General features: G+C 41.8%; 1 protein-coding gene across 1 annotated transcript in view; it reads right to left on the bottom strand.

Annotated features, from left to right (window-relative positions):
* SKOR1 (SKI family transcriptional corepressor 1) overlaps window positions 1–19,739 on the bottom strand; it is a 29,006-nt gene extending 9,267 nt beyond the window's left edge. Inside the window, exons 1-5 of the mRNA XM_040415787.1 lie at window positions 18,156–19,739; window positions 9,780–9,879; window positions 8,140–8,250; window positions 5,061–5,129; window positions 2,289–2,363 (exon numbers count right to left, since the gene is read on the bottom strand). Coding sequence (XP_040271721.1) covers window positions 2,289–2,363; window positions 5,061–5,129; window positions 8,140–8,250; window positions 9,780–9,879; window positions 18,156–19,739 — 1,939 coding nt within the window. The remainder of the gene's footprint in view (window positions 1–2,288; window positions 2,364–5,060; window positions 5,130–8,139; window positions 8,251–9,779; window positions 9,880–18,155) is intronic.
* Window positions 19,740–26,462: the final 6,723 nt, after the last annotated feature.

Here is a 26,462-nt window from a genome sequence, read left to right as displayed (position 1 = left end):
GTTCTCTCACTTCAGCAAGTGGCCTTTATCATGTAGAGAAAGTTAATACAAGGCACTTACTAACGTATTGTTATTATCCATATTGCTTACTTTGCTGGCTAGACCAATTTTTCCATCACATTATATACTTCTCGTTTCCATGGTTACGACCACCCTGCTATCCAGCAGCGGTGACCGTGCGTACACACTACAGAAAAAAGCGCCAGTCTCTCAGGTGGCCGGGACCATAGGAGCGTACACAGGCCAGTGCTATTTCCCACCAATGCTGGATTGAAGGGTGGTCGTAACCATGTAAACAAGCAGTGTACAATGTGATGGAAAAATGAGTCCAGCCAGCAAAGGAAGCAATATGGACAATCACAATACATTAGTAAGTGGCTTGTATTAACTTTGTCTAGATGATAAATGCCCCTTGCTGAAGTGAGACAACCCCTTTAACAGCCATTTTTTATATTGTTCCAATGCACTTTAAGTGAAAAAGGAACGCAAAGTTGCGATAATCTTGCTTAAAAATTTCCTGCAATTTTGTTTCTGCAGTTGCAGTGAGGGCTCCATGGTGACAGACTACAAGCAAACTCTGTGTAGTCTGATCCTGCAGTCATACTTCCTATTTGTCTTCTAAGGCTACTCTTACACTCGCGTTTGGTGCGGATCCGTCATGGATCTGTACAAACGCATCCGTTCAGATAATACAACTGTCTGCATCCGTTCAGATAATACAACCGTCTGCATCCGTTCAGATAATACAACCGTCTGCATCCGTTCAGATAATACAACCGTCTGCATCCGTTCAGAACAGATCCGTCTGTATTATCTTTAAACATAGCCAAGACGGATCCGTCTTGAACACCATTGAAAGTCAATGGAGGACGGATCCGTTTTCTATTGTGCCAGATTGTGTCATAGAAAACGGATCCATACCCATCGACTTACTTACTTACGTTTGTCTCAGTTTCGTCAGACGGACACCAAAACGCTGCAAGCAGCGTTTTGGTGTCCGCCTCCAAAGCGGAATAGAGCCAAACTGATGCATTCTGAGCGGATCCTTATCCATTTAGAATGCATTAAGGGCAAAACTGATCTGTGATCCCTGAACAGAACTCACAAACGGAAACCAAAACGCCAGTGTGAAAGTAGCCTAATATAAAAGCAGAAATTTACCAAGACAAAAAAAGGCAGACAGAAGAGAGTACGAATGTAGGATCAGACTACACAGAGTCTATAGTTTACAGTGAGGGACCATCGATTATGTGACGTTGACAAATCCTGTCTTACAGCTGCATGCTGTACTGTATACTTCACAATCTAATCACTATTACCGCCACTATTTGCCTGTTTCTAAGTGATCGTAATGATAATTGACCAGGATATATGCAAGAAAAGAGCAATGCTAAAACTAATTTATTGTTGTGCCACCATAAAAATCATTGTTATTGGCAGCACAGTCTGTGCATTACTGGTAAGCCCATGGCTCTCATAAGAACCATTACTTGCTAACAATGGCTCTCCTCACTTGGCTGAAGGGACTCTGCTGCCAAAAAAAAGCCGAGATATTGGTGCTAGCCACTTCTGCATCCCAGTTATAATGGAAAGATTGCATCTTCTGTTATAGTAAAATATTACTTAGAATAAATGGGAGTAATGTGCATTCACTGTGCGACCTGAATAGAGCCCACATAGCGTATACCTAGATTTACAGGTCTCAGTGGACACATTGACTGCTTGAATTTTACACTGCGGCATAGGCCAGAGCATTGATGCTGTGCATTAAAGGAAGAGCCCTGTAGTTTAATAAAAATATGCCATAAAATGGTGAGTTCTGCATGCCAGAAATACGGTAATGTCATTCAAGAGGAGGGACATCTCAAGCAAGGGATCCCCGATTTATGAAGAACATACTTGGGGTGAAACTTGCAGTTTGGAAACTTGTGTAAGAATAGTAATTGTGATTATGTTGCAAGGATGGGGTTCTTTCCTGTTTGAGAAATATTGTCTTGTACATGAATTTTCCCATTGAAGGTGATGATGGGAGGTTTTCTCATATTGCCATAACAGGTTAAAAAAAAAATTCAACATGAATGGTGAAAATAGGAGTTATTTGGGTGGTATCATACCCTGCGTTTTTTGAAAACACATAACAGTTTTTGTAGCAGTTTGTCTTTTATTTTTAGCCAAAGCCAGAATTGGTCCAGAAGGAATGGGGAATATAAATGGAGGATTGCCAACGGAGGTGTAAAACCACTGTAAGAATAGAACAGGGATACAAATCACAATGGTGGTTAACATACCTTTCAGGCTTTGAAATTCCCTTTCCAGCTTTTTTCTCAAATCCATCTGTTCCACTAACAATTTCTGCAGCTCATCTGTAGGAAAACAGTTAGAGAAAAGTGTTGGTCCTACAACAAACGAGCAATGGACTGAGGTCCTAGAATTAACGCCAACACCCTACTTTATACATAGATTGTACAAACTCCCTCTCTCCTGCATGGCATATGGGTGAGAGAGGACGCTACTTTCTGAGATGGGGCATTGATGGGGCCCACTTATTACACTGAACAAAAATATAAACGCAACACTTTCAGTTTTGCTCCCATTTTGCATGAACTGAACTCAAAGATCTGAAACATTTTCTACATACACAAAAGACCCATTACTCTCAAATATTGTTCACAAATCTGTCTACATCTGTGTTAGTGAGCACTTCTCCTTTGCTGAGATAATCCATCCCAGCTCACAGGTGTGGCATATCAAGGTGCTGATTAGACAGCATGAATATTGCACAGATGTGCCTTAGACTGCCCACAATAAAAGGCCACTCTGAAATGTGCACAGTTTTACCTTACTGAGGTGGGGTGGGGGGTTCAGAAAACCAGTCAGTATCTGGTGTGGCCACCATTTGCCTCACGGAGTGCAACACATCTCCATTGCATAGAGTTGTTCAGGTTGTTGATTGTGGCCTGTGGAATGTTGGTCCACTCCTCTTCAATAGTTGTGCGAAGTTGCAGAATATTGGCAAGAACTGGAACACGCTGTCGTATACGCCGATCCAAAGCATCCCCAACATGCTCAATGGGTGACATGCCCGGTGAGTATGCTGGCCATGCAAGAACTGGGATGTTTTCAGCTTCCAGGAATTGTGTACAGATCTTTGCAATATGGGGCCGTGCATTATCATGCTGCAACATGAGGTGATGGTCGTGGATGAATGGCACAACAATGGGCCTCAGGATCTCATCACGGTATCTCTGTGCATTCAAAATGCCATCAATAAAATGCACCTGTGTTCGTTGTCCATAACATACGTCTGCCCATACCATAACCCCACCGCCACCATGTGCCACTCGATCCACAACGTTGACGTCAGCAAACCGCTCACCCACACTTTTGTGTATGTAGAAAATGTTTCAGATCTTTGAGTTCAGCTCATGCAAAATGGAAGCAAAATCGAAAGTGTTGCGTTTATATTTTTGTTCAGTGTATATATGGGGTAGGAATGCAGGGAGTTGGGTGCATACTTGAAAGGGGTCCTGGAAACTTAAAAGGAATATGTCATCAGAAAATGACCTATTGTTTAAATCAACTTGCTGGTTATTTCCAATTTCCATGTCACTATTTTTTTTTTAAATCCTAAAATCTTGCCGTTTTCGTACTGGCCACTAACTCTAAGCTTAGTAAAAGGTGACAATTCTTGGTCTGTACAGATCAATTTTCAGCAGTCATCTCATTATCATCACAGGCAGGATTGCAGTGACAGATATCACCTTTATATACCGTAAATAAATAACACAGCAGCCATCATTCATAGCAGGTTATATCAATGCTCCTCTACTCCCTACTAACATCTGCAGAGGTCACAGAGCATACCTATAAAAATCTCTCATAGAAGTCAATTAGTCCCCTCCAATCTACTGTATTTATGGTGCATGGTGGCTGCTGTAAAGCATATCTCTAAGTGCTGTTAACAACGGCTCAGGCAAGATGGCCGCCCCCCATAAACATGTTCAGAAAATAGAATTTTTAAAATCGATAATCAGAAAATAAAGACAAATTAGCTCAAAGGATGTGTGTCACTATCTGGTTTTAACTGGCAGAAAAAAAGAATGATAGGTGACACATTCCCTTTAAGAATGTGTTTGCAGTACACCTTACAGCTGATCCCAAAATATGTCTGTTAGGTATCCTGGGTGATAGGGATCTGGAAAATGTCTGTTCCATCAGGGTTGGGAGAATGTGATACCAAGTGTGACACAGTATAGGGAGTTGTATAGGGAGGCAGGTATTTTCCTCCCAGTGTGTGCTGCTGGATTGATTAGCGGCCAGGTGGGGTCAAACACCGGACTGGACTCATGTGCCGGTCCGGGTTTTGACAACACCTAGATGCCTTTAAAAGACAACTGGGTTCAGCAGAAAGGATCTCTGTATTGGGATCTGAGGCTTGTGCTGGGCTTGGAGGTCTTAGACCTGTGTGAGGGGAAACAGGCCTCCTAAAGTCTGTTCATGGACTCTGAGGCAGAACTGCCAGCTGGGTGTAAACTAACACCAAAACCAAAAGGTGACTTTGTGTTGAATGTGACTTTTTGCTTTTGAACTTGAATAAACACTGAACTGTTTGATTTAAGAACTGGTTGGTGCCTCTATGCTGCTTTCGCTTATCCTGTCTACCAGAGCGACTCCCCACACAGGCAATGGAAGGAATAGCAGCTCACTGGATTCAGCAGGACTACATCTCCAGGATGAATAGTGTCATTAGACTACAAAGGGGTGGCTACTTGAAGCAAAACTATATTTTGAAGTTTGAAGCTATCTGGGGAAGATGGATCAATTGTCCTGGTCTGCTGACCCAAGGTTTGGTCAGCTCTAGCCTCCCTGGACATTATGGGTGGGTGACTGTAATGGAATGTGTTTTCTTTGTAAAACTGCGTCTGTCTCCCAAGAGGTCTCCTATTTACATGAATACACTCTCTGTACAGTGTCTGTCATATACATCACACCTGAAGTTATATAACTTGGTTGCAAAGTAGAGGGTTAATAAGATGAGCGGCAGCAAGAACTGCACTAACCTTTCGCCATGTTCTCAATGTCTTTTTCTACAAACTGGGTCCCGGTGACATCGATTGGACTGTCTTCCCCTGTTTGTGATAAGCAAGAACAGTAAGACTAATGCATACTATAAAAATCACCTTTATGATCCACATAATATTACATGGAAGGGAAGAACAAATGTAATTGCATCCTGCAGCATACAATAAAACACCATATTCCCTCTTCACTTCTCCCAGTGCATATTAAGTGGAAACTATGGCAACTTAAAATAACTGCCTGAACTGATTAACAGTGATATGAATAGGGATTTGTCCCAGACCCCGGATATGATATACATAAAAAACAGCAATACTTAATAATACGCGTTATCGTTTGTATTTACATAGAAATATAATAATGTTGAATGGAGAAGAAGTGGCAACATATCTCACATAAGTTCCTGTCCTCAGTGGGGCTTGCAGTCTACTTCTCACCATGTTGGGGTCAATTTAATAGGAAGCTGTTTAGGCTAAGCACAATTTCTCGGCGTTATGACAGTGGGTTAACCAACAGATTTGACTTAGAGCCAATCCTAAGGGCGTTATACTGGCACTCCGCTTTCACACCTATACAAGGATCTGGACATTGCTGCAAGAGAACCGAACCACCAGACCTCCAACTCCGGAAGTAGTATCTGTGTGGTTAACAGCTGACCTATAGGGGTCAGAGACACCAATGCAGGGCTCCAAGAGATCATATAAAATTGGGACAGACCAAGATCACGGCTGGCAGAGTACATGCTATGCAGTTAACAGTCAGAAGTAAGAGCAGGCAGCAAAGGGTCAATACAGAGGTCAGGCACAGGTCAGGTTAGGCAGCATAAAGTCAGAATAAATGGGCAGAGCTGAATACACATGCAGATAACAGAATAGAGCATACCTTTGCAGGAACTTAGCAAGCTTAAGGAACCTATTGCTCTTGCACCCTCCCATTAGGGAAGGTGCCTTAAGTATCTACAAGTAACTAACTATTGGCTAGTGTGAACTAGGGTGCGTGCTCCTGGCCCTTTAAGAGCCGGGGAGCACGTGCATGCACCTACAGGCAGTGGGATTCACTGGGAAGAATAGAGCGGGAGGTGGGTCTGCACTGCCGGGGAGCAGAGCAGCTTGACGGGAGACTGAAGCCACTGCTGTAACACTGGGTTTAGGAAGAATCCAGGGAAAGCCATGCAAACACAGGAATTACATAAAATTTATTGTCCACTCCCAAAAATAACAAACCATATTGTTACCATATTTCCCTACCAGTAGTAGGAACCACTTTATTGGGTACCTGAGCACAGCAAATAGTGTTAGGTGAAGTAGATATTCTAAGCCAAAGACACAACATATCTTCAGCATATTCATATCTCATGCTAGGATATCTAAATCTGGCCACACACTTTAAATGATTGTTTTCTGAACCCACCGACAGGACAGCCCGAGAATCTAATGTGTATGGCGTTGTCCTGATTTTTCCCTGATGGTAGGTGTCCGGGGAAAGGACGATCAGGCTGTTGGATTTCAACACACCAGATCCTTTTGTTCTCAGGATGACAAGTCACTTCCAGAGGTGCCTGGCAGCAGTTTACTCCATTCTTCCTATTCAGATCAAATGCAAGCTTGGCTGAGCCGAGTGTACATGTGCATTGAGAAGTTACGAGGAATATATGTTGACCGAACAAGCATTCAACCTACAGCTGTCTGAAGTGTATGCCCAATTTAAGCAGTAAAGCAGAGGAGTCAGTACAGGAGCAGAAAAACATTGGCATGCTTGTCAGGAAGGTGGCTTACAGAAAAATATATTTCCCAAAGGAAATTCATTTGATAATTATATAATTGTTCAGATCGTTTTGGAGAATTGCTAGGTCTATGGCCAGATTATGACTAGGTCACTGGTTTCCTACCGATGATGTCATGATTACTTCCTGATATCGACATGAAATCCTTATTCCACAGTCTGATATCATGATGTGTTTTTTTCCACAAAAAGTCACGACTTTTCTTAAAGCAAAAGTAAAAATCCCATACAAATGACATCGATGAAATACACAACCATGGACTGCTACATACAAGTCTAGTAAAAATACTCCTTTGCACCCTTTAAATCAAAAACATTCCATCAATCCAGTTGCTAAAATAAAATGAACAACTAAACTCAAACACCCCTAATTGTCATAAATTAGCTTTAAGATGCATAATTAACAGCAATATTATTCTAAAATCTAAAAAGATCAAGAAATCTGCTCCTTTCTTTGCCTTATTAAAGTGGGCACCAATAAGGCGATGTGATAGCCATTTGGTTAGGTTGCAAATTCCAAAATTCCTGGCTCATGAAAACTTCCAAATATCTTCTAGTATAGGCAAAAAACTATTTACAAACTGCAAATGATCTCACTGTAAAGACTGATCAAAAAATAGACATGGAAGATAATATTAGTATTTCTTTTCATTTTATTACATGAATACATTACAATGGATGAGGAATTAGACAGTCGGTGCTGCTGTTCCATCTGCTTTGCTCAGAATAAACGTGCTATAGACGGAGCCAATAGAGAACACAGTGAAATGAGACTGTGTGTGTTTTCATCAGTCTTTTCCGCTTCTTTACTTAATTCTTTTTGATACTGTAAATTTTTAATACCGAATCGAAGAGAACTGGCTCGGGTAGACTCCCCGGTCTAGACCGAGTATATTACTATAAGCAAAGTCCAATAGTTTGGGTGCAGAAATGTCTCGGAGAAAGCTGCATGCTTGAGTACGATCCATATTCCCAGGAAAGGTTATTCTTTAAACAATTGAGTCAGTTATTTAAATATTTATCGGGTGAAAGCTGGAGGGGACAGGCTGTTTTACTGCTGATTTAAATCTCCTTCTATCGATTGCGAATAAGAAGTGCCAAAGATGTATTATTAATGTGGGCATTAAGCAGGAAGATGGGGTAATGCGCAGGTTTTATGGGATTGGTAGGTACCGCACAAACTGCTCATTTATTCGACAAGTGGGAAAGGAACATTCGCAATGTGTGAGGACGTTACATTAGCAAGATATACTGCACGGGGCCAGAGATAGCACCTACCTCTGTCAGTGTGTACGGGACTCGTGTGAGATATATGACTCCTTTGGTCTTGGAATGACTTCCTGCTTTCCAGGTCCTCAGCCGTGGAATGACTGTCTTCTGAATCTTGCTCTTAAAAAGCAATAAACAAGGTTTCAACTGTCGGCGAGCAAACAATATATAGCACTGTAACAAAGTTTTAGGCAGGTGTGGAAAAAATGCTGCAAAGTAAAAATGCTTTTAGAAATAGAAGCGTTAATAGTTTACATTTTAATTTATTCTGAAGGATGAAAACAAAACCAAACATACAACCAATGACTATCCTTAGTGTAAGGAAGAACAAGGAGTCCTGGAAGTGATGATGAGGCCCCCACAGAGCCCTGATCTCAACATCATCGTGTCTGTCTGAGATTACATGACGAGATAGAAGGATATGAGCAAGCCTACATCTACAGAAGATCTGTGATTGGTTCTTCAAGATGTCTGGAATAACCTCCCTGCTGAGTTCCTTCAAAAACTAGAAGAATTGATGCTGTCCTGAAGATGAAGGATGCTCACACCAAATATTGATTTAATTTAGATCTCTCTTGTGTTCATTCACTCTGGATTTTGTTAATTGATAAAAATAAACTATTAACACTTCTCTCTCTCTGAAAGCATTCTTACTTTGCAGCATTTTTCCCACACCTGCCTAAAACATTTGCATGGCAATGTACATCTGACCTACATTAAATGACTACACTGCAGTGCCTATCCCTGGAATATATAGTGTTAAACCAAAGACATATTCAAAAATGACCTAAATCTCTATTATAAGGCAATGGGATCCATCGGGATTTGTTTAAAATGGATCCTTCATCGCGGTTATAGCGCCGGCAGCCATGACGCTAGTATGAACAGAGCCTTAACGACAGAAATGATGAGGCCTCATGGAGATTAAACTATGAAAGATTGTTATCAGATTCTAAGCAATGCAAGGACTGTTTCGCAATATTACACTTTAAAGACAAGAAACTATTCACTGTGACAAATATAATGATAGACGACATTTGATGGCGGGGGGGGGGTTACTTGGCACAGCACTATATATCGTATCTCAGGGCTGCTTTAAAATTCTCCACCTTAGTATTATTAGGGAACCGTTTAGATAGAGAAATGTTATTTGCTCTGATGTGAACAATTCTGTATGGAGAAAATGATTTGCATAGTGGAAGATACTTCTAGCATCCTGACAATAGCGAAAAAATATCTGATGGTGGGGGAGTCGTCAAGACTGACTTTAATAAAACTTTCCCTGGGGTTGATTCTACTGGAAATCTGAGAAAAAAATTGATCCCTGCAAGCAGATATGGCTACCCAAAGAAATACACAGTTAGAAATATGATTATATTCTGCCATAATTTGATGTTAAACCTCCATTATAAATAGAAGCCATGACGCTAGTGTGAACACAGCCTTAACGACACAATGCGGTTACATTACTGGAAATTTTTTAGATAGTTGTGTGGACCATCTATTCATCAGTGTGTAAGGTAAAATGTAGTGTTAGGTCAAGATTGGAAGATAACGAAGCTGTGCCCCACCACCCACCCTCCAAAGCAATTCACTAGGCAACGAAAAAAAACTTCAATAAATTTAGTAAATCAAACTATTACTCTTACCATTTGGGTCTAGGCTGCAGAGATAAGATGATGGGAGGCCTTGGTGTGGAGCATTTGCCTTCAGCGTCTGAGGAACCTCTGCCATCTGCTTTGTGTAAACCTGCAGAATAGAAGACAATAGAAATGTTTGATTATTGACCATATGATACTCTAAGGGCTGAATCGCAAGATCGCCCTTGGACCAGGAAACATGGTCTGTTTGTCAATCGCATCTCCTCCGACCACGGCTCCCCTGACCTGAACTGACTGCCTCATAGTGATTTCTGATACAGTCAGCTCCTATGTGATCGTGGGTCTATTGTACTGTACTCACATCTCGTTATAATAGACCAGCAATCAGACAGGAACTGACTGTACCATAAATCACTGGAAGATGCGGTCAGATGTTTCCCGGATCAAGCGCACTTGTGTTAATCAGCACTAACAAGATGATCCGATAACCTCTTCCTTCCCACTAGCATTTATCAAGGAAGAAAGGTAAGGGACCTTAAAGGGGTTCTCCGGAAATTAGGAAAATGAAAATACTTAAAATATTACTTTATTATAAATATATTCCAAAATACCTTACATTAGTTATAATGGCCTGTTTTGTCTGTGGAGTAATCATCAGGAGAAATAAAATGGCCGCTGTCCTATTAGTGCACACAAAGCCTGTCCTAATCACACAGGAGGACAAGTTACTTCACAACACTGACCTATAGAGCTGCCTCATCCTCATCTATGATCCTGAGTAGCTAAATCTCTGTGGAAATTGAGTTTATGAGGGGGCATAAGGTACAGAAAGGAGGTGGGGATGTGACTAATGAGCAGCAGCTCTTGTATGCAGTCTCCATTACCCCAGTCTGTCCTGTCCGTCCTCTCTGTACTTCATGTCTCCTCAAACTCCATTCCAACAGAGATTCAGTTAAAGTTCTTATAATCTGTATTCAGGATGATAATCCCTGACAAGTAGGAGAGGAGGATAAGGAAGCTCATTACCTCAGGGCTCAGAAGTAACTTGTCCTCCTGTATGATTAGGACAGGTTTTGTGTGTATTAATAGGATGGCGGCCATTTTGTTTCTCCTAATGATTGCTCCCTAAACAAAATGAGCCATTTTAAATAAAGAAAGGTATTTGGGAATATATGGTATTTACAATAAAGTAATATTTAAGTATTTTCCTTTTCTAAATTCCCGGAGAACCCCGTTAATAGCCTTTGTAGCTTGCCACTAGAGCTGCCACCTATGTGCATTTCTCATACTGATTATGACAGGTGACACATTTTAAGTTGCAGTGTTATCTGTGAGCAAAGAAAATTCATGATAAGATTAGCAAAGTGATTCTTTTTTATTAAAAAACCTACACTGCTGAAATTAAAATTACATCTATGATTCGTGTCTCCATAGGATGGAGGGCATGTCCTCACTGGGGATCCTGTATCAGAACTTGTCTGGAGCAGCGGCAGATCTAGGATGCTAAATATTGCAATTACTTAGCCATGCCGACTATGAAACAGAAGACCTTGTGAGCTGCTCGCAACTGACTGGCGATGGGCATACCAGCAGTAATGACATGGGCAGTTCATTCTCCACGTTCCTTATGCTCCATTATACCAGAAGTAATGACATGGACAGTTCATTCTCTGCGTTCCTTATGCTCTATTTTCCCGGAGCAGGAATACTCATACACAAGCCTCTTTATTGTATGGCTGTGGTAGCAACCAGAACTGAGTTATATAGGACTCGGCCTTGAGATACTGTGAAGGGGAAGTTTCACACATTTTTTTTAGGAAGAAGCCATTTTTGAGTCAAATCCAGAAGTGTCTTTACAATGAATAGCACATGTAAAAGAAGGACTTCCACATCTCCCATGTTCTGGATCCACTTCTGGCTTCGGCTCCAAAAACTGCATCAAAACCTGCAGTGGCATTTTTAAAAAATATGTGTGAAGCCATAAGGCTACCTTTTTTTTTAGGGTTTTTTTTGCAGTAAAAACACTAGCTCCAGATGTTAGCAAAAGGTCTTGAGAAATATGAAGTGCAGGACACCCAAGGTTTTTTTGCTCCTGGCGTTTTTGTTCATTAGGTAGTATTCTTGCTTCTTTAAAAAAAAAAAAAAAAAAAAAACAGCATGCTGGAGCTCTGGGTATTTTTTCAGGCGTTTCCACGTAACACCATGAAAAGAATGCTAGTGGTAGGACATACTACAAAAAAAAAAAGTGACAAAAAAAGCAGGTGGCCAAAAAAAACGGAAGCTCCAAGATGGTGTGAGTAAGGACCCTTAGTGACCACTTCTTCCATTTACCCAATATTTTGCCCCAGCAGATCCCTAAAGGGTGCATCCAGATTCCTTTAGTCATATTAAGTGGGTATTAAGGGCCGGGTTACACTTTAGGATACATCATAACCTTCTTGGATGGAGAAAGTTTTGCCCATTCCCGACAAGCCCCACAACTGCAGCTAGCACATAAAAGGCTGGCTGCGGCGCCCTCCGGTGCTCTGGCATATCAGGCAGCTTTGTTAGATGATCACGTAGATGTAAATAATACAAGATCTTAAAGGACAAGCATTTTATTATATATAATTATAGTGCTTCAGAGAAAATTGCCCGCATTAGAAGAGGGCCAATATGCACCGACTCTTCAAAGGGCTGCCCTAGTACGCCGCATCCTCCGAGCATGAAAGGACTTTCTCTAATCAGGATAATTAACTCTATGTTAATGTGCTTACATGGAACCTTACAGGTGTTCTCAGTCTACGGGGGGAGCGGGCAACACAAAGCAGGATTAAACTCCAGGGGTCTTGCTGTGTATTTCCAAGGTAAATGTTATGGTCTGTAATTATCCCCTCTTCAGGACTGAACAGACACAAAGACACAATATCTCCGTGATGAAAAAGCAATAACGATGAATGCAGAATATATGATGGTAGTATTAGGTAAATGACATGCACAATGTGTTCTCTGCAGCATCAATTGTACGGGGGGCAGCACAGAACGCCATCATACATGATACTTCCTAATTGCCCAATCACTGCTACCATTTACTGTAATACATCCATACAAAAAGCGCCATCTGCACACTACTGGATACCCGTACTAATCACAACATGTGCTCATATACCACTGACCAGTGTACACACCACATATACCGGAGAGAAACCGCTGCCCCCTGCTGATGGGGTACATACCAATCACAGCATATAGAATTGAAGCTACGTTCACATTCTGCCACTCCCAAATCTTTGTGCCTGCCGCCAAAACAACGCCGTTCAGATAATTGGGAGTGATCTGAAGCCACAGACATCAGCAACAAAATCTGCTGCGTGTGAAAGGCAAATGCTCTAATTGCAGAAAATAAAATACTGCCCCCTACTGCCGTGTTATATACTAGTCATCGCATGCTCAATACTGGGAAAAGAAAACAAAAGGAAATGAAAAAAAAAATAGAATGATGTTAGAATCAGTGGGTGACATGGCGCTATGACCGAATATTTTTACAGTCCAGTTCTCTGATACATATTATATATATACACACACACCCATCTTTACCCACAAGCAGAGTCCTTCGCCAGTTGTTGAACACTATGCCGGGGAATTTATCATGAGGGGAAATGCAGTCGGTTTTGCTTTCAGTCTGTATTACCATAATTTGCACAAACCTTATCGAATGTCTCGCGTTGTATGATACATTTGACATCTCTGTAAACTTAACACTTTGGTCTAAAGATGTTACTGTAATTATTTATTTTTACAAAATTCACTATTACACCTGACTTGCCCTTAATAAATAGAGCTGTCTGTGCCCACTTTTCCACAGTGCCGAGAGCAGTGTAAAATCATGGAAAGTTGCAAAATGTTTACGCAACACTAGCATGCCCCAAAATTTGGGACTTTTTCTGCCAGAGTTCTGGCACCAAGGGTATGATCTTTTCCCCCATGATTCTGGATTTATTGGCTAAAAACCAGGTCTGATAAATGTATTCTCAGCATAGAAACCCCAATCATCACTCCACTATCTATACAGCCATGGCACTGGCAGGGCTCTAGTCTGTGGACACATCAAGCTTCACCAGCAGGTAAGTACTGGACACCGGGAAATCAATCCGGGATAGCTATAGCAGGTACATAAGTGGCAGCAGAATGGGAGGTGCACTTCTCTGTGCCCCATATACAGTACTAAACTAACGTAAGTAAGAATGCTTTCAGAAATAGTTAACAGTTTACATGCAGGACAACAGCAGCAGGACAACAACTCCAAACATCCAGCCAATGTCATTAAGAAATATCTTCAGCTTAAAGAACAAGAAGACCTGGAAGTGATGTTGAGGCCCCCACGGAGACCCGATTTCAACATCATCCAGTCTGTCTAGGATTCCATGAAGAGACAGAATGATCTGACCAAGCCTACATCTACAGAAGATCTGTGGTTAGTTCTCCAAGATGTTTGGAACAACCTCCTTGACAAGTTCCTTTAAAAACTGTAAGTGTTCCTAGAAGAACTGATGCTGTTCTGAAGGTGAAGGCTGTGAACACCCAGTACTGATTATAATTAATAAACTATTAAGGCTACTTTCACACCAGCGTTTTTGCTGGATCCGGCCGGGTTCAGCAAAAACGCTTCCGTTACTGATAATACAACCGTCTGCATCCGCTAGAACGGATCCGGTTGTATTATCTTTAACATAGCCAAGACTGATCCGTCATGAACTCCATTGAAGGTCAATGGGTCACAAATCAGTTTTCTATTGTGTCAGAGAAAACGGATCCGTCCCCATTGACTTGCATTGTGGGTCACGACGGATCCATTTTGCTCCGCATCCCAGGACGGAAAGAAAACTGCAGCATGTTGCGGTGTGCTCTCCGGTCTTGGAACGAAACTAAACGGAACAGAATGCATTTTGGAGCACTCCGTTCAGTTCAGTTTTGTCCCCATTGACAATGAATGGGGACAAAACTGAAGCGTTTTTCTCCAGTACTGAGCCCCTATGACAGATCTCAATACGGAAAACTAAAACGCTAGTGTGAAAGTAGCCTAACACTTCTATTTCTGAAAGCATTCTTATTTGCAGTACTTTTCCCACACCTGCCTAAAACATTTGCACAGCACTGTATAATAGCTATATACTAATCATACGTTGCATTCAGGAGATTGATCTCCCACTGCAAAGGAAAAATGTACGGGCAGCCCCAGTGCCAACCACAAGACGTCTCCAACCGTGGAATTCCCCAGCTATAGGGGGTGCACAGGCTGAAATCTCACCCAGGCCCAGGTTTCTGATAGGACTGCCAACCGTTCTGCCACACAGTGCTATAAAGGGTATGTGATGGTTGGGGCCCAGGTGCAGATTTGGGACAGCTTCAAGTTGCACCTCTGTGACCGATCTGCTAAACACCAAGATAGATCCTGACAAGACTCCGTACGTGCAGGGAAAAGATGGCGGCATACAGTTCATATGTCACATCCCAATATGAGAGATCAGGTAGAGAATTGTGTCAGTGTAGAAGCAACCACCATAAAACTGCTGATTTCCAGGTGGCACAAATGTGCCCTGCCATCTGCCATCAGTGAGAAGATCCATACACACGACTGTATGTATTTTGCAGTCCGCAAAAAACGGATCTGCAAAATATATGGATGACGTCCGTGTGCATTCCGTATTTTGCGGAACGGAACAGCAGGCCCCTAATAGAACAGTCCTATCCATGTCCGTGATGTGGACAACAGTAGGACGTTCTATTTTTTTGCGGAACAGAAATACGGACATACGTAAACGGAATCCACACGTAGTACCTTCAGGTTTTTTTGCAGACACATTGAAATGAATGGTTTGGCATACGGGCCACAAAAAAAAAAAAACGGAACAGACACAGAAAGAAAATACGTGAACACGTGTATGTGTGCTCTACTCGTATGACAAGTGTTTGTAGTATGTGCTCTACATGTATGGTACGTGAACTGTATATGTATACCTCTCCAGGATTGTTGATGATATGTTGGTTAAAAGTGTATTTGTGCTTTACATGTATGTTTATTACATCTGGAAGTTGCATGTGGATTATATGTACACATGACCTGTGTGTGCAGGGTTTATTTGTATGCTAAGTATGCACATCTTTACCATGTTTATTACATGTAAATGGATGTTTATGTTGCCCTAGTTTACTCTATATGTATGTCCGATGTGATCTGCACGAATCCTGTGTGCACTACACGTTTTATAGGTGAATGTTCTATGTGCTCTGTATGTGTAATCTATGCTCCCTACATGTATGTTATATAACTAGGGTCCATGTTCTTAACATGTATATTGTATTTGTAAGTTCTATGAGTTTGATTCTATGTGTATATTCTACTTGTATCTTCTATGTGTGCATTATATAAACTCTAAATGCATGTATAGTGTGTATTTTACATTTGTTTCCTAACATGTATGCTTGCATGTGTACATCTGATGTGCCCTAGATGTATGTTCTTAGGCTACGGACACACGGTCAGGTTTCCTGGTGCAGTTTTGGAAGCCAAAGCCAGGAGTGAATTCAAAAAAGAGAAGTCCTATCTGTCCTTTACTTTCTCTCCTTTTACTCCTGATTTTGGCTTCCAAAACTGCATCAGGGAACCTGACCGTGAGGACGTCCCCTTATATTCTATCTGCTCCACAGCATGTTCAGTGCTCCACTTGTATGTTTTATGGACAGTACACGTGTGTTTATGTGTACAGTTCATGTATATTTATATATACAGTACACGTGTGTTTTTATACACATTACACGTGTGTTTATACGTACAGTACAAGTGTCAGTGTATATCTGCGTACTGTACACATGTTTATATACGGTACACATGTGCTTATATGTACACGTTTGTTTATAGGTACAGTACATGTCAGTGAATATCTGTGTACAGTACATGTGTGTTTATATACAGTACATGTCAGTGTATATTTGGGTGCTGCACATCTGTTTACATATACAGTATACTTGTGTTTATATATACAGTACATGTCAGTGTATATCTGGGTGATGTACACCTGTTTATATACAGTACACTTGTGTATATCTGTACAGTACACTTGTGCATATATACAGAACATGATGTCAGTGTATATCTGTACAGTACACCTGTTTATATACAGGACATGTCAGTGTATATCTGGGTGCTGCACACCTGTTTACATATACATACATGTCAGTGTATATCTGGGTGCTGTACACCTGTTTATATATACAGTACACCAGTGTAGATCTGTAGCACATGTCAGTGTATCTCTGTAGTACATGATGTCAGTGTATCTCTGTAGTACATGATGTCAGTGTAGATCTGTAGTACATGATGTCAGTGTATCTCTGTAGTACATGATGTCAGTGTATCTCTGTAGTACATGATGTCAGTGTATATCTGTAGCACATGTCAGTGTATCTCTGTAGTACATGATGTCAGTGTATATCTGTAGTACATGTCAGTGTATCTCTGTAGTACATGATGTCAGTGTATATCTGTAGCACATGTCAGTGTATCTCTGTAGCACATGTCAGTGTATCTCTGTAGTACATGTCAGTGTATCTCTGTAGTACATGATGTCAGTGTATCTCTGTAGTACATGATGTCAGTGTATCTCTGTAGTACATGATGTCAGTGTATCTCTGTAGTACATGATGTCAGTGTATCTCTGTAGTACATGATGTCAGTGTATCTCTGTAGTACATGATGTCAGTGTATCTCTGTAGTACATGATGTCAGTGTATCTCTGTAGTACATGATGTCAGTGTATCTCTGTAGTACATGATGTCAGTGTATCTCTGTAGTACATGATGTCAGTGTATCTCTGTAGTACATGATGTCAGTGTATCTCTGTAGTACATGATGTCAGTGTATCTCTGTAGCACATGTCAGTGTATCTCTGTAGTACATGATGTCAGTGTATCTCTGTAGTACATGATGTCAGTGTATCTCTGTAGTACATGATGTCAGTGTATCTCTGTAGTACATGATGTCAGTGTATCTCTGTAGTACATGATGTCAGTGTATCTCTGTAGTACATGATGTCAGTGTATCTCTGTAGTACATGATGTCAGTGTATCTCTGTAGTACATGATGTCAGTGTATCTCTGTAGTACATGATGTCAGTGTAGATCTGTAGCACATGTCAGTGTAGATCTGTAGCACCTGTCAGTGTACATCTGTAGTACATGTCAGTGTATCTCTGTAGCACATGTCAGTGTATCTCTGTAGTACATGTCAGTGCACATCTGTAGCACCTGTCAGTGCATCTCTGTAGCACCTGTCAGTGTAGATCTGTAGCACATGTCAGTGTATCTCTGTAGTACATGATGTCAGTGTACATCTGTAGCACATGTCAGTGTATCTCTGTAGCACATGTCAGTGCACACCTGGCTCACCTCATAGCCGCCTGTGCTCCTCGGGCTGTCCCCCGGGCTGTGCTCTCTCCTGTCCTCGGTGTCCCGGGCAGATGCGGGGGAGGAGGCGCTGGAGCAGGGCCCCGGTACTACGCTGGGCCCCCGGTCCTCCTCTGGGAAGCGGCTGGACTCCACGTCCACGTCCGGCTCGTCTGCAGTGTCGGGCCCCGGAGATACGGAGCGGTAGCTGGAGGTGTCGCTCAGGAGGTCCGGGGAGCTGTAGCCCGGCGGCCGGCTGGGCCCGTACACCTCCCGGCTCCCGTATAGCTTGGCCAGACTCTCCGCGGCCTTCACCACCGGCCGGAAGGCGGAGATGTAGCGGAGCTTTCTGGGCGTCAGCGGCTCCCCGGGCCTCCCTTCATCCCCGGACCTCTCTTCCTCCCGACTCGGGGGCTGCTCCTCCTGGGCGTCTCCGCTGCTCTCCGGCTCGTCCGCCTCCCCCGCGGTCTTGGCTCCTGCCTGCTGCTGGGACAAGCCTGGGTAGGGGGGCACGGGGAGCGCCCCGGCTGCAGGCCAGAAGACCGGGAAGGGCGGGTACACCGAGTCCTTGGAGGTGGGGGCTGCGGGCCAGAAGACGCCGGGCAGGGCACCCTTCTCCCCCAGGCCGCCATCGTCCTTTTTGGCGCACAGCCCGAAGGCCGGGAAGCCGTATGGGGGCGGCGGGAAGAGCGGAGGCGTCATCTTGTGCAGCACCCCGGAGAAGCCCTTGCTGGGCACCGGGATGAGCGGGAAGCTGCGGGCCGCCTGCTCCTCGTCCCCCCGCAGGCTCTTGGCCGGGGGCGGTGGAGGCGGCGGCGGGAGCTCCAGGTGCTGGCGGGCCGAGCTGCTGCCGGAGGAGGCCGGGGAGCTGAAGGCTCTCTTGCGGGTGCCGCCGTTGAACATGGCCTTGACGTCCTCCCAGGAGTGCGCCAGCTCGTCGGAGGCGGTGGCGTCGCTCAGCCGCAGGTGCCGCCTCCAGCTGTTGAAGTTGGCGGCGTCGGGCTGCGTGTACTTGGAGTCGGGGGCGCGGTGCGAGTGGAAGATGAACTTGTTGGGGGAGAAGTAGAGGCCGCAGTAGCCGCACTTGATGCACTTGGCCCGGGAGCTGTTGTAGCGGGCGGGGATGAAGCTGCCCCGGCAGCCCCAGGCGCACTCGTGCACCACGTCGAAGGCGAAGTTCTCGGGCAGCTTGGGCGGGCGGTGCTCGCCCAGGAACGACTTGCACAGGCGCTCGGCCTCCCTCTTGGTGATCATTCCGCAGCGGCGGGACGAGATGGGCATGGCCCCGGCCCTGCGCAGGATCTCCAGCTGTACCGGGGTGCACTGCACGCAGGTGATGCCCAGCGCCACCCGCCGGTTGTGGATCTCGTTGTAGCTGTAGCTCTTCAGCAGGGTGTTGGAGATCTGCGCCAGGCACAGGCGCTCCTGGCCGTCTATCACCAGGGACACGATGGGCACCCCGTACAGAGACGTCTCCCCCACCTGGTTGGGCTTCAGGTGCGCGGACGAGAAGGGCTGGCTGTCCTGGCCAGGGGGCTTAGTGCTGGGCGAGGAGCCGGGCTCTCTCTGGGCGCTCATCCCCTCCATAGTGTCTCCCCTGCAAGAAGACAATAGTATCAGCCACCAACATACATACTTGTATACACACACACCTGTAATATACATTATCATATCCAGACACATTATATAAGTATAATAACCAGCCACATTATATACCTGTGTATTATAATAACCAGACACATTATATACCTGTGTATTATAATAAACAAACACATTATATACCTGTAATATACATTATTATATCCAGACACATTATATACCTGTGTATTATAATAAACAGACACATTTTATACCTGTGTATTATACATTGTGATAACTAGACATGTAATAAATAGATAGGTATAGTTTGACACATAGATGGAAATTATACGTATCTAAAATACAGTAATCTGGAAGAGTGCGGTCTTGAGCAAGGCTGGATTCATCTAATGTCCTTATCTAAATACATGAATACATTATAATATATCCCCAGGACTGATCACTATATATATATATATATATATATATATATATATATATATATATCAGTCCCGGGAATAGGCCACTGTTGTGGGTCACTATATAGATCATAGCTGTTCCCATCCTGTAATAGAATATAATTCCTTGTATATAAAAGATGTAGAAGACTGAGGGAAAACATTGTGGCTAATTGACAGGAGAACAATGATTGTAGGATTAATACTGTCTTCATGACTATTATTATAGTTTTGATGTTTTACAGAGCAGAGGATTTCGTTTAATGACAGTTTTCAGTGGGATGTAATATTTCCGCATATTGTAAGAATTGACCCTTCTGTACTGTTATCCTCCTGGATCTCCATGACCTGTATGTACTAGTTTAGGGTTTATATCTATCTATAGATTATACTGCAAATGCACCAAATGTATCATAACAATAGATGGATATAGAGAGACAGATAGATATGTAGATGGTATATAATAGATCGATAGATATAGATTGAAATAGATAGCTATTAGAAAACAGATACATAGATATGAGATAGGTAGAGATTAGAAAGAGATTAAATTATTTAGAAGCAATCACATCGGTGTTTAAAAGAAACAGTTAATAACAAAGTCAGCTCTACTACATAAGTTTCGTGGACTATACATATGATACTGTTGTTGAGACTGTGCACTTCTTTATACTTGGAGTCGTCATCATCACCTATGACCTACTGTAGAGTGTAAGCTCATAGGGCCAGCTCCTCTCCCCAATCCTAATAATAACCGGAGGATTTATAGTGGTATTTCCTATACTAATAATAAAGGACTGGAGGAGATAGCACAAACATGTGATCGGTCTTATAATGTATGGAGGAGATAGCACAGACATGTGTGATCACTGCTTTATAATGTATGGGGGGCTGAGGGACATCCATAGTGTAATCAACACACAAAGGGTCCAACAGTTCCAACATGAAGTGTATGATACAGAAGGCTGGAGAACCCAGACACATGGACCTGATATGGTCACCACTGATAGTCTGTGCAGTGGATCTCCTCCACAGTGGTCAGATCTGCCAGCAGCCTGCTGAGAAAGACCCCCAGAGACAGCTATGGAAGCAGATATGTCATCATTTCACTCTACCATTTTTGTAGGATAAACGATAAGCGGGAACAGCCCAAAATATCCAGTGTCAAAAGTTCCTGTTTGTTGTCTTCAGAAAAAGAATGCAACTATCTCTGTAATCTGTGTCCTAGAAATCCATGTATGTAAATGTATGTGACGTGTATGTTGAACAGCTTCATGTTTGTTGTGTGTCCTGATTGTTTCGTAAATTAAGTTTATATTGCATGTAAGATAAGCTCCTTTATGTAATGCTGTGTCACATATGTTAAGGCTAATAATTGCATGTATGTTGGATATGCATATAGAAAATACAGTGGATTTAAAAACTCTTGTGCATGTAAAAAGTAAATAGCGTGTGTATATAAAGTCATGTATGTTGTGTGTATGAAAAATTAGCTCACATACCTTGTGTGTATAAAAAAAAAAGTCCTATATGTTGTTTTCTTTAAGTATTTCATATAACACATGTATCAGGTAATTTATGCTGTGTATAAATAATTATTTCGTATGCTATCAGGTCATGTATGTTCTGCATATATCATTATTTCATCTATTATCAGGTCATATATGTTGTGTATATAATTTCATCTATTATTAAGTCATGTATATTGTGTGTGTGTGTGTGTGTGTGTGTGTGTGTGTATAATTATTTCTTCTATTATCAGGTCATATATGTTGTGACAATATAATTATTTTATATGTTATCAGGTCATGTATGTTGTGTAAATAAATATTTAATCTATTATCAGGTCATATATGTTGTGACAATATAATTATTTTATATGTTATCAGGTCATGTATGTTGTGTAAATAAATATTTCATCTATTATCAGGTCATGTATGTTGTGTGTATAATTGTTTCTTCTAGTATCAGGTCATGTATGTTGTGTGTATAAATATTTCAACTAGTATCAGGTCATGTATGTTGTTTATATAATGGTTTAATCTAGTATTATGTATGTTGTGTGTGTATATAACACTTTCATGTTTAGAGGGCCATGAAGTTGTGTGCGTTTTTTTCTTATGTGCAGGTTCTATTAGAGAAGACAGCGGCTCTTCTAGTTTTCGGAGTTCTGATGTTAAGGCTCCATCCACACCTTGATTTTTTTTTTACAATATTTTCATCAAGAATGTAAACATTCTTTGAACACTCCTATTTATTTCTATGATATGCGAACTGCAATGTAACATTATATTAACTTTGTATCAGTTCAGACAGAATCCCCCAAAACACAAGAGGACCATTGTTAGGTCCTGTAAACACAACCTATCTATCCATAGCATGCCCTGTCCAATTAGTGTGGATCAACCGCACAAGAGAAAATGAAAACTAGTGTGAACCTGATCTGCTATGAATCAGGTAGGACCACAGAAAAGTCCTAACCTGTCCCTGCACTAGAGCCTCCGACTCCATTGTGTCCCAGCGCTGAATGATGGAAGCCCTGCTCTCTGTCCTCCTGGGCAGCACACAAGTCCAGCTCCCCCCAGGACAGAGGCCAATCACACAACCTAGGACCCAACTACACCCAATATCTGCTTTAAAAGAAATATCTATCTAATCTTTCTATCTATCTACATATATAATCTCTCTATCCATTTTATATCTATCTATCTAATATATATATATGTCTATTATCTATCTAATCTATATCTATCTGTCTATCTACAGTTTCTATCTATCCAATATTTTTATTCTATCTCTCTGTGTCGCACAATATTAGTCCATATAAATTCCCTTATTTTTGTATAATTCTGCATATGCTATATCCATTTTGTGTGTTGTCAGCTTTGTAATTTCTCATTGAAAAGTTTTATTGTTTTTGTTTACAATGTAACAATACAAAAGTAACAGAATAGTCAAAATAAATAAACAATGCACGAATCAAACCAGTGCAATAAAATCACCTTAGTTTCTGATATGCATTGTCAGCTTTTTAATTGAACAGTTGACTATTATTTGTTACATTGTGTTGGATTATATGTAAGAAAATAACCCATTTTCGACATAGGTAAATAACTATAATATTAACGGCAGTGGGGCATTTGGTGTAGATCCTCATTCCCCCTCCATGTATTTATTCTCTATTTCCTAATAATCCTTTTCGTGATTTTCCAAATCCAGCTCTTGGTCTTTGGGTAAAGTCCTGACATGGGATAATCCTGGAGCAGATTAGTTTATTTAACTGTACCAATTGTACAAGTCGTGTACAGGGAGCCTCGGAAAGCGGCTTATCCTAAAGAGATCACCTAATGAAGGGGATTGCATGGTAATTACACAAAATAAGAAGGGGGGGGGGGGCAGAAAATAGGGGTGTCCTCTGTCTACCCTGCCAGGAGTGTGTGAATAGCGGGCAAAATCACCAAGGCATGGAAACATACATTCAAGAGAAACTAGATGATGTCTAGACCTAGACTAGGCTATAGATAGATATTCTAAAATGGGTTAGATATTAGATAGATAATAAATAGATACATCCGTAGATAGAAATTAGATAGATATTAAATAGATAGTTATTAGATAGATATGAGAAATAGATAGATAAAGTGTATATAGAAAAGGAACGAGATTATATTATAGATAGATGATAGAGTGTAGATAAGGAGAGATATTATACTGTAGATAGATAATACTGTGGGGATCACTTACCCTTGTGGACGGTGGGTTGCTGCTATCTCCTCCAGTTTAGGAGCTTGCTCTTCTACTGCTTATGGGCTCAGAGGGTGGCAGGACATGGAGGCTGAGGCTGGCACCATGGGCTTGGGGTCCACACAAGTACTGAGGATGTGGCTGATCTGAGTGCTCCCAGTGATCCAGTGACAGCTACAATAATAGGGAGGCGACTCCACTTAGCACTGACATGTTCCTATTAACCCCTTGTGTGCAGCACAGCTCTGGCTGGTGGGCTCCTTCCTCGCAGAGGGTGAGTTGCGCAGAAGATAGGAGAGGTAAGTGGGGGGACTACTCTTCACCTGTGAGTGTTTATTGTTATTACTACTAGCAGATACCACCCTCATCCTCCTCCTCCCCTCTCCTCCCACCTCCTCCTCTCTGTTCAGTGGTGGTGGTGGGGGGGGGGGGGGGACCCTTTAAATCTGATGTGTGAGAAAAGTGTAATCATGAAGATGATAATTATTACTAATTAATTGCTGGATAAACATAAGAGGATTCGATCCATTTCCCAGGATCTCTCCCAGAGTTTAGCAGAGAGGGAAATGAGTTTCATATTTAAGAGTGGCAGCTAGAAAGTGGAGCCTGGTGGCACATTGTAACAGTGCTGCAGCTATAAAGCATCCTGTACTGGCCGCAAGTGCTGCGGTGTTAAGGGGCTGCTGTTAGGAGTTGTAATCCACATACACTCACAGCATATTATGTGTATGCGTGTCCCCAGCAGGATCATACATGTGTAGTGCAGGCAAGAATCATACATACAGGATCATACATGTGTAGTACAGACAGGATCATACATGTGTAGTGCTGCAGATTCATACATACAGGATCATACATGAGTAGTGGAGGCAGGATAATGCATAAAGGATCATACATGTGTAGTGCAGGCATAATCATACATACATGATCATACATGTGTAGTGCTGCAGATTCATACATACAGGATCATACATGTGTAGTGGAGGCAGGATCATACATGTGTAGTGGAGGCAGGATCATACATGTGTAGTGGAGGCAGGATCATACATGTGTAGTTGAGGCAGGATCATACATGCACAATATCCTCTCATTTCCTTTCCTGGTCCCGTCTACAATTATACAAGTAACCTCATGTGCTGTGCTACATACAATACTCCAGAGAGAAGGGCGTGCTCCATACAGAATGTATGTACAGTATATATTACATGGTCACATTCATCCATATATTACCTAATATGTAGATCCGTCATGGCACTCTGATTGTTATTTATCCATTATCTATCTATCTATCTATCTATCTATCTATCTATCTATCTATCTATCTATCTAATCTCTCCTTCCATCTAATATTTATGTCTGTCACATATCTATGCAATCTATTATTTATCTGTATATCATCTATCTATATATCTAACTATTTTTCATCTTATTTCTATTATCTAATTTTTATGTAGCTGTTTCTCTATCTCACATCTATTTAGCTGCCAATGTCCTTTCTGACCAGCGGATGTATACAGGGTTGTGATCTGTATGATACACATTGCTGGCTGGGTGCCTTGTCCCCTATCATTTCCCTCTATACCCGGCAGATATTTGCTCTCCTAGCCTCGTGTTATGTACGATTTCCCCCAGTCATCATGTCTGTCCAGCTTGAGGTTTCACACAGTTGCCCCCCAGGCGTTTTATACAACACTGTGGCATTAACAGCTCTTAATGGACACCTTAATTAAACTGTAATTAATCATACTGTCCGGAGTAAATGCGAACAATTACACTAATCAAACACAAGTTAATATCGGTCACAGCATCGCCCGGGGCAGCACTTCTGTTACCTCCAGCCCTAGCAGAGGAAGAGTGGAGCCCCAAACCAGTATACAGCATAGTACATGTATGTATGTATGTATGTATGCTATAGTGTGTGTATGTATGCTATAGTGTGTGTATGTATGCTATAGTGTGTATGTATGCTATAGTGTGTGTATGTATGCTATAGTGTGTGTATGTATGCTATAGTGTATGTATGTATGCTATAGTGTATGTATGTATGCTATAGTGTATGTATGTATGCTATAGTGTGTGTATGTATGCTATAGTGTGTATGTATGCTATAGTGTGTGTATGTATGCTATAGTGTGTATGTATGCTATAGTGTGTGTATGTATGCTATAGTGTGTGTATGTATGCTATAGTGTATGTATGTATGCTATAGTGTATGTATGTATGCTATAGTGTATGTATGTATGCTATAGTGTGTGTATGTATGCTATAGTGTGTATGTATGCTATAGTGTGTGTATGTATGCTATAGTGTGTATGTATGCTATAGTGTGTGTATGTATGCTATAGTGTGTATGTATGCTATAGTGTGTGTATGTATGCTATAGTGTATGTATGTATGCTATAGTGTATGTATGTATGTATGTATGTATGCTATAGTGTGTGTATGTATGCTATAGTGTGTATGTATGCTATAGTGTATGTATGTATGTATGCTATAGTGTGTGTATGTATGCTATAGTGTGTGTATGTAT

This window comes from Bufo bufo, chromosome 1 (genome assembly GCF_905171765.1).
Source record: "Bufo bufo chromosome 1, aBufBuf1.1, whole genome shotgun sequence".
NCBI classification, from domain to species: Eukaryota; Metazoa; Chordata; class Amphibia; order Anura; family Bufonidae; genus Bufo; species Bufo bufo.
The sequence above is the reverse complement of the archived record's forward strand: the minus strand, read 5'-3'. Positions and strand labels throughout refer to the sequence as shown.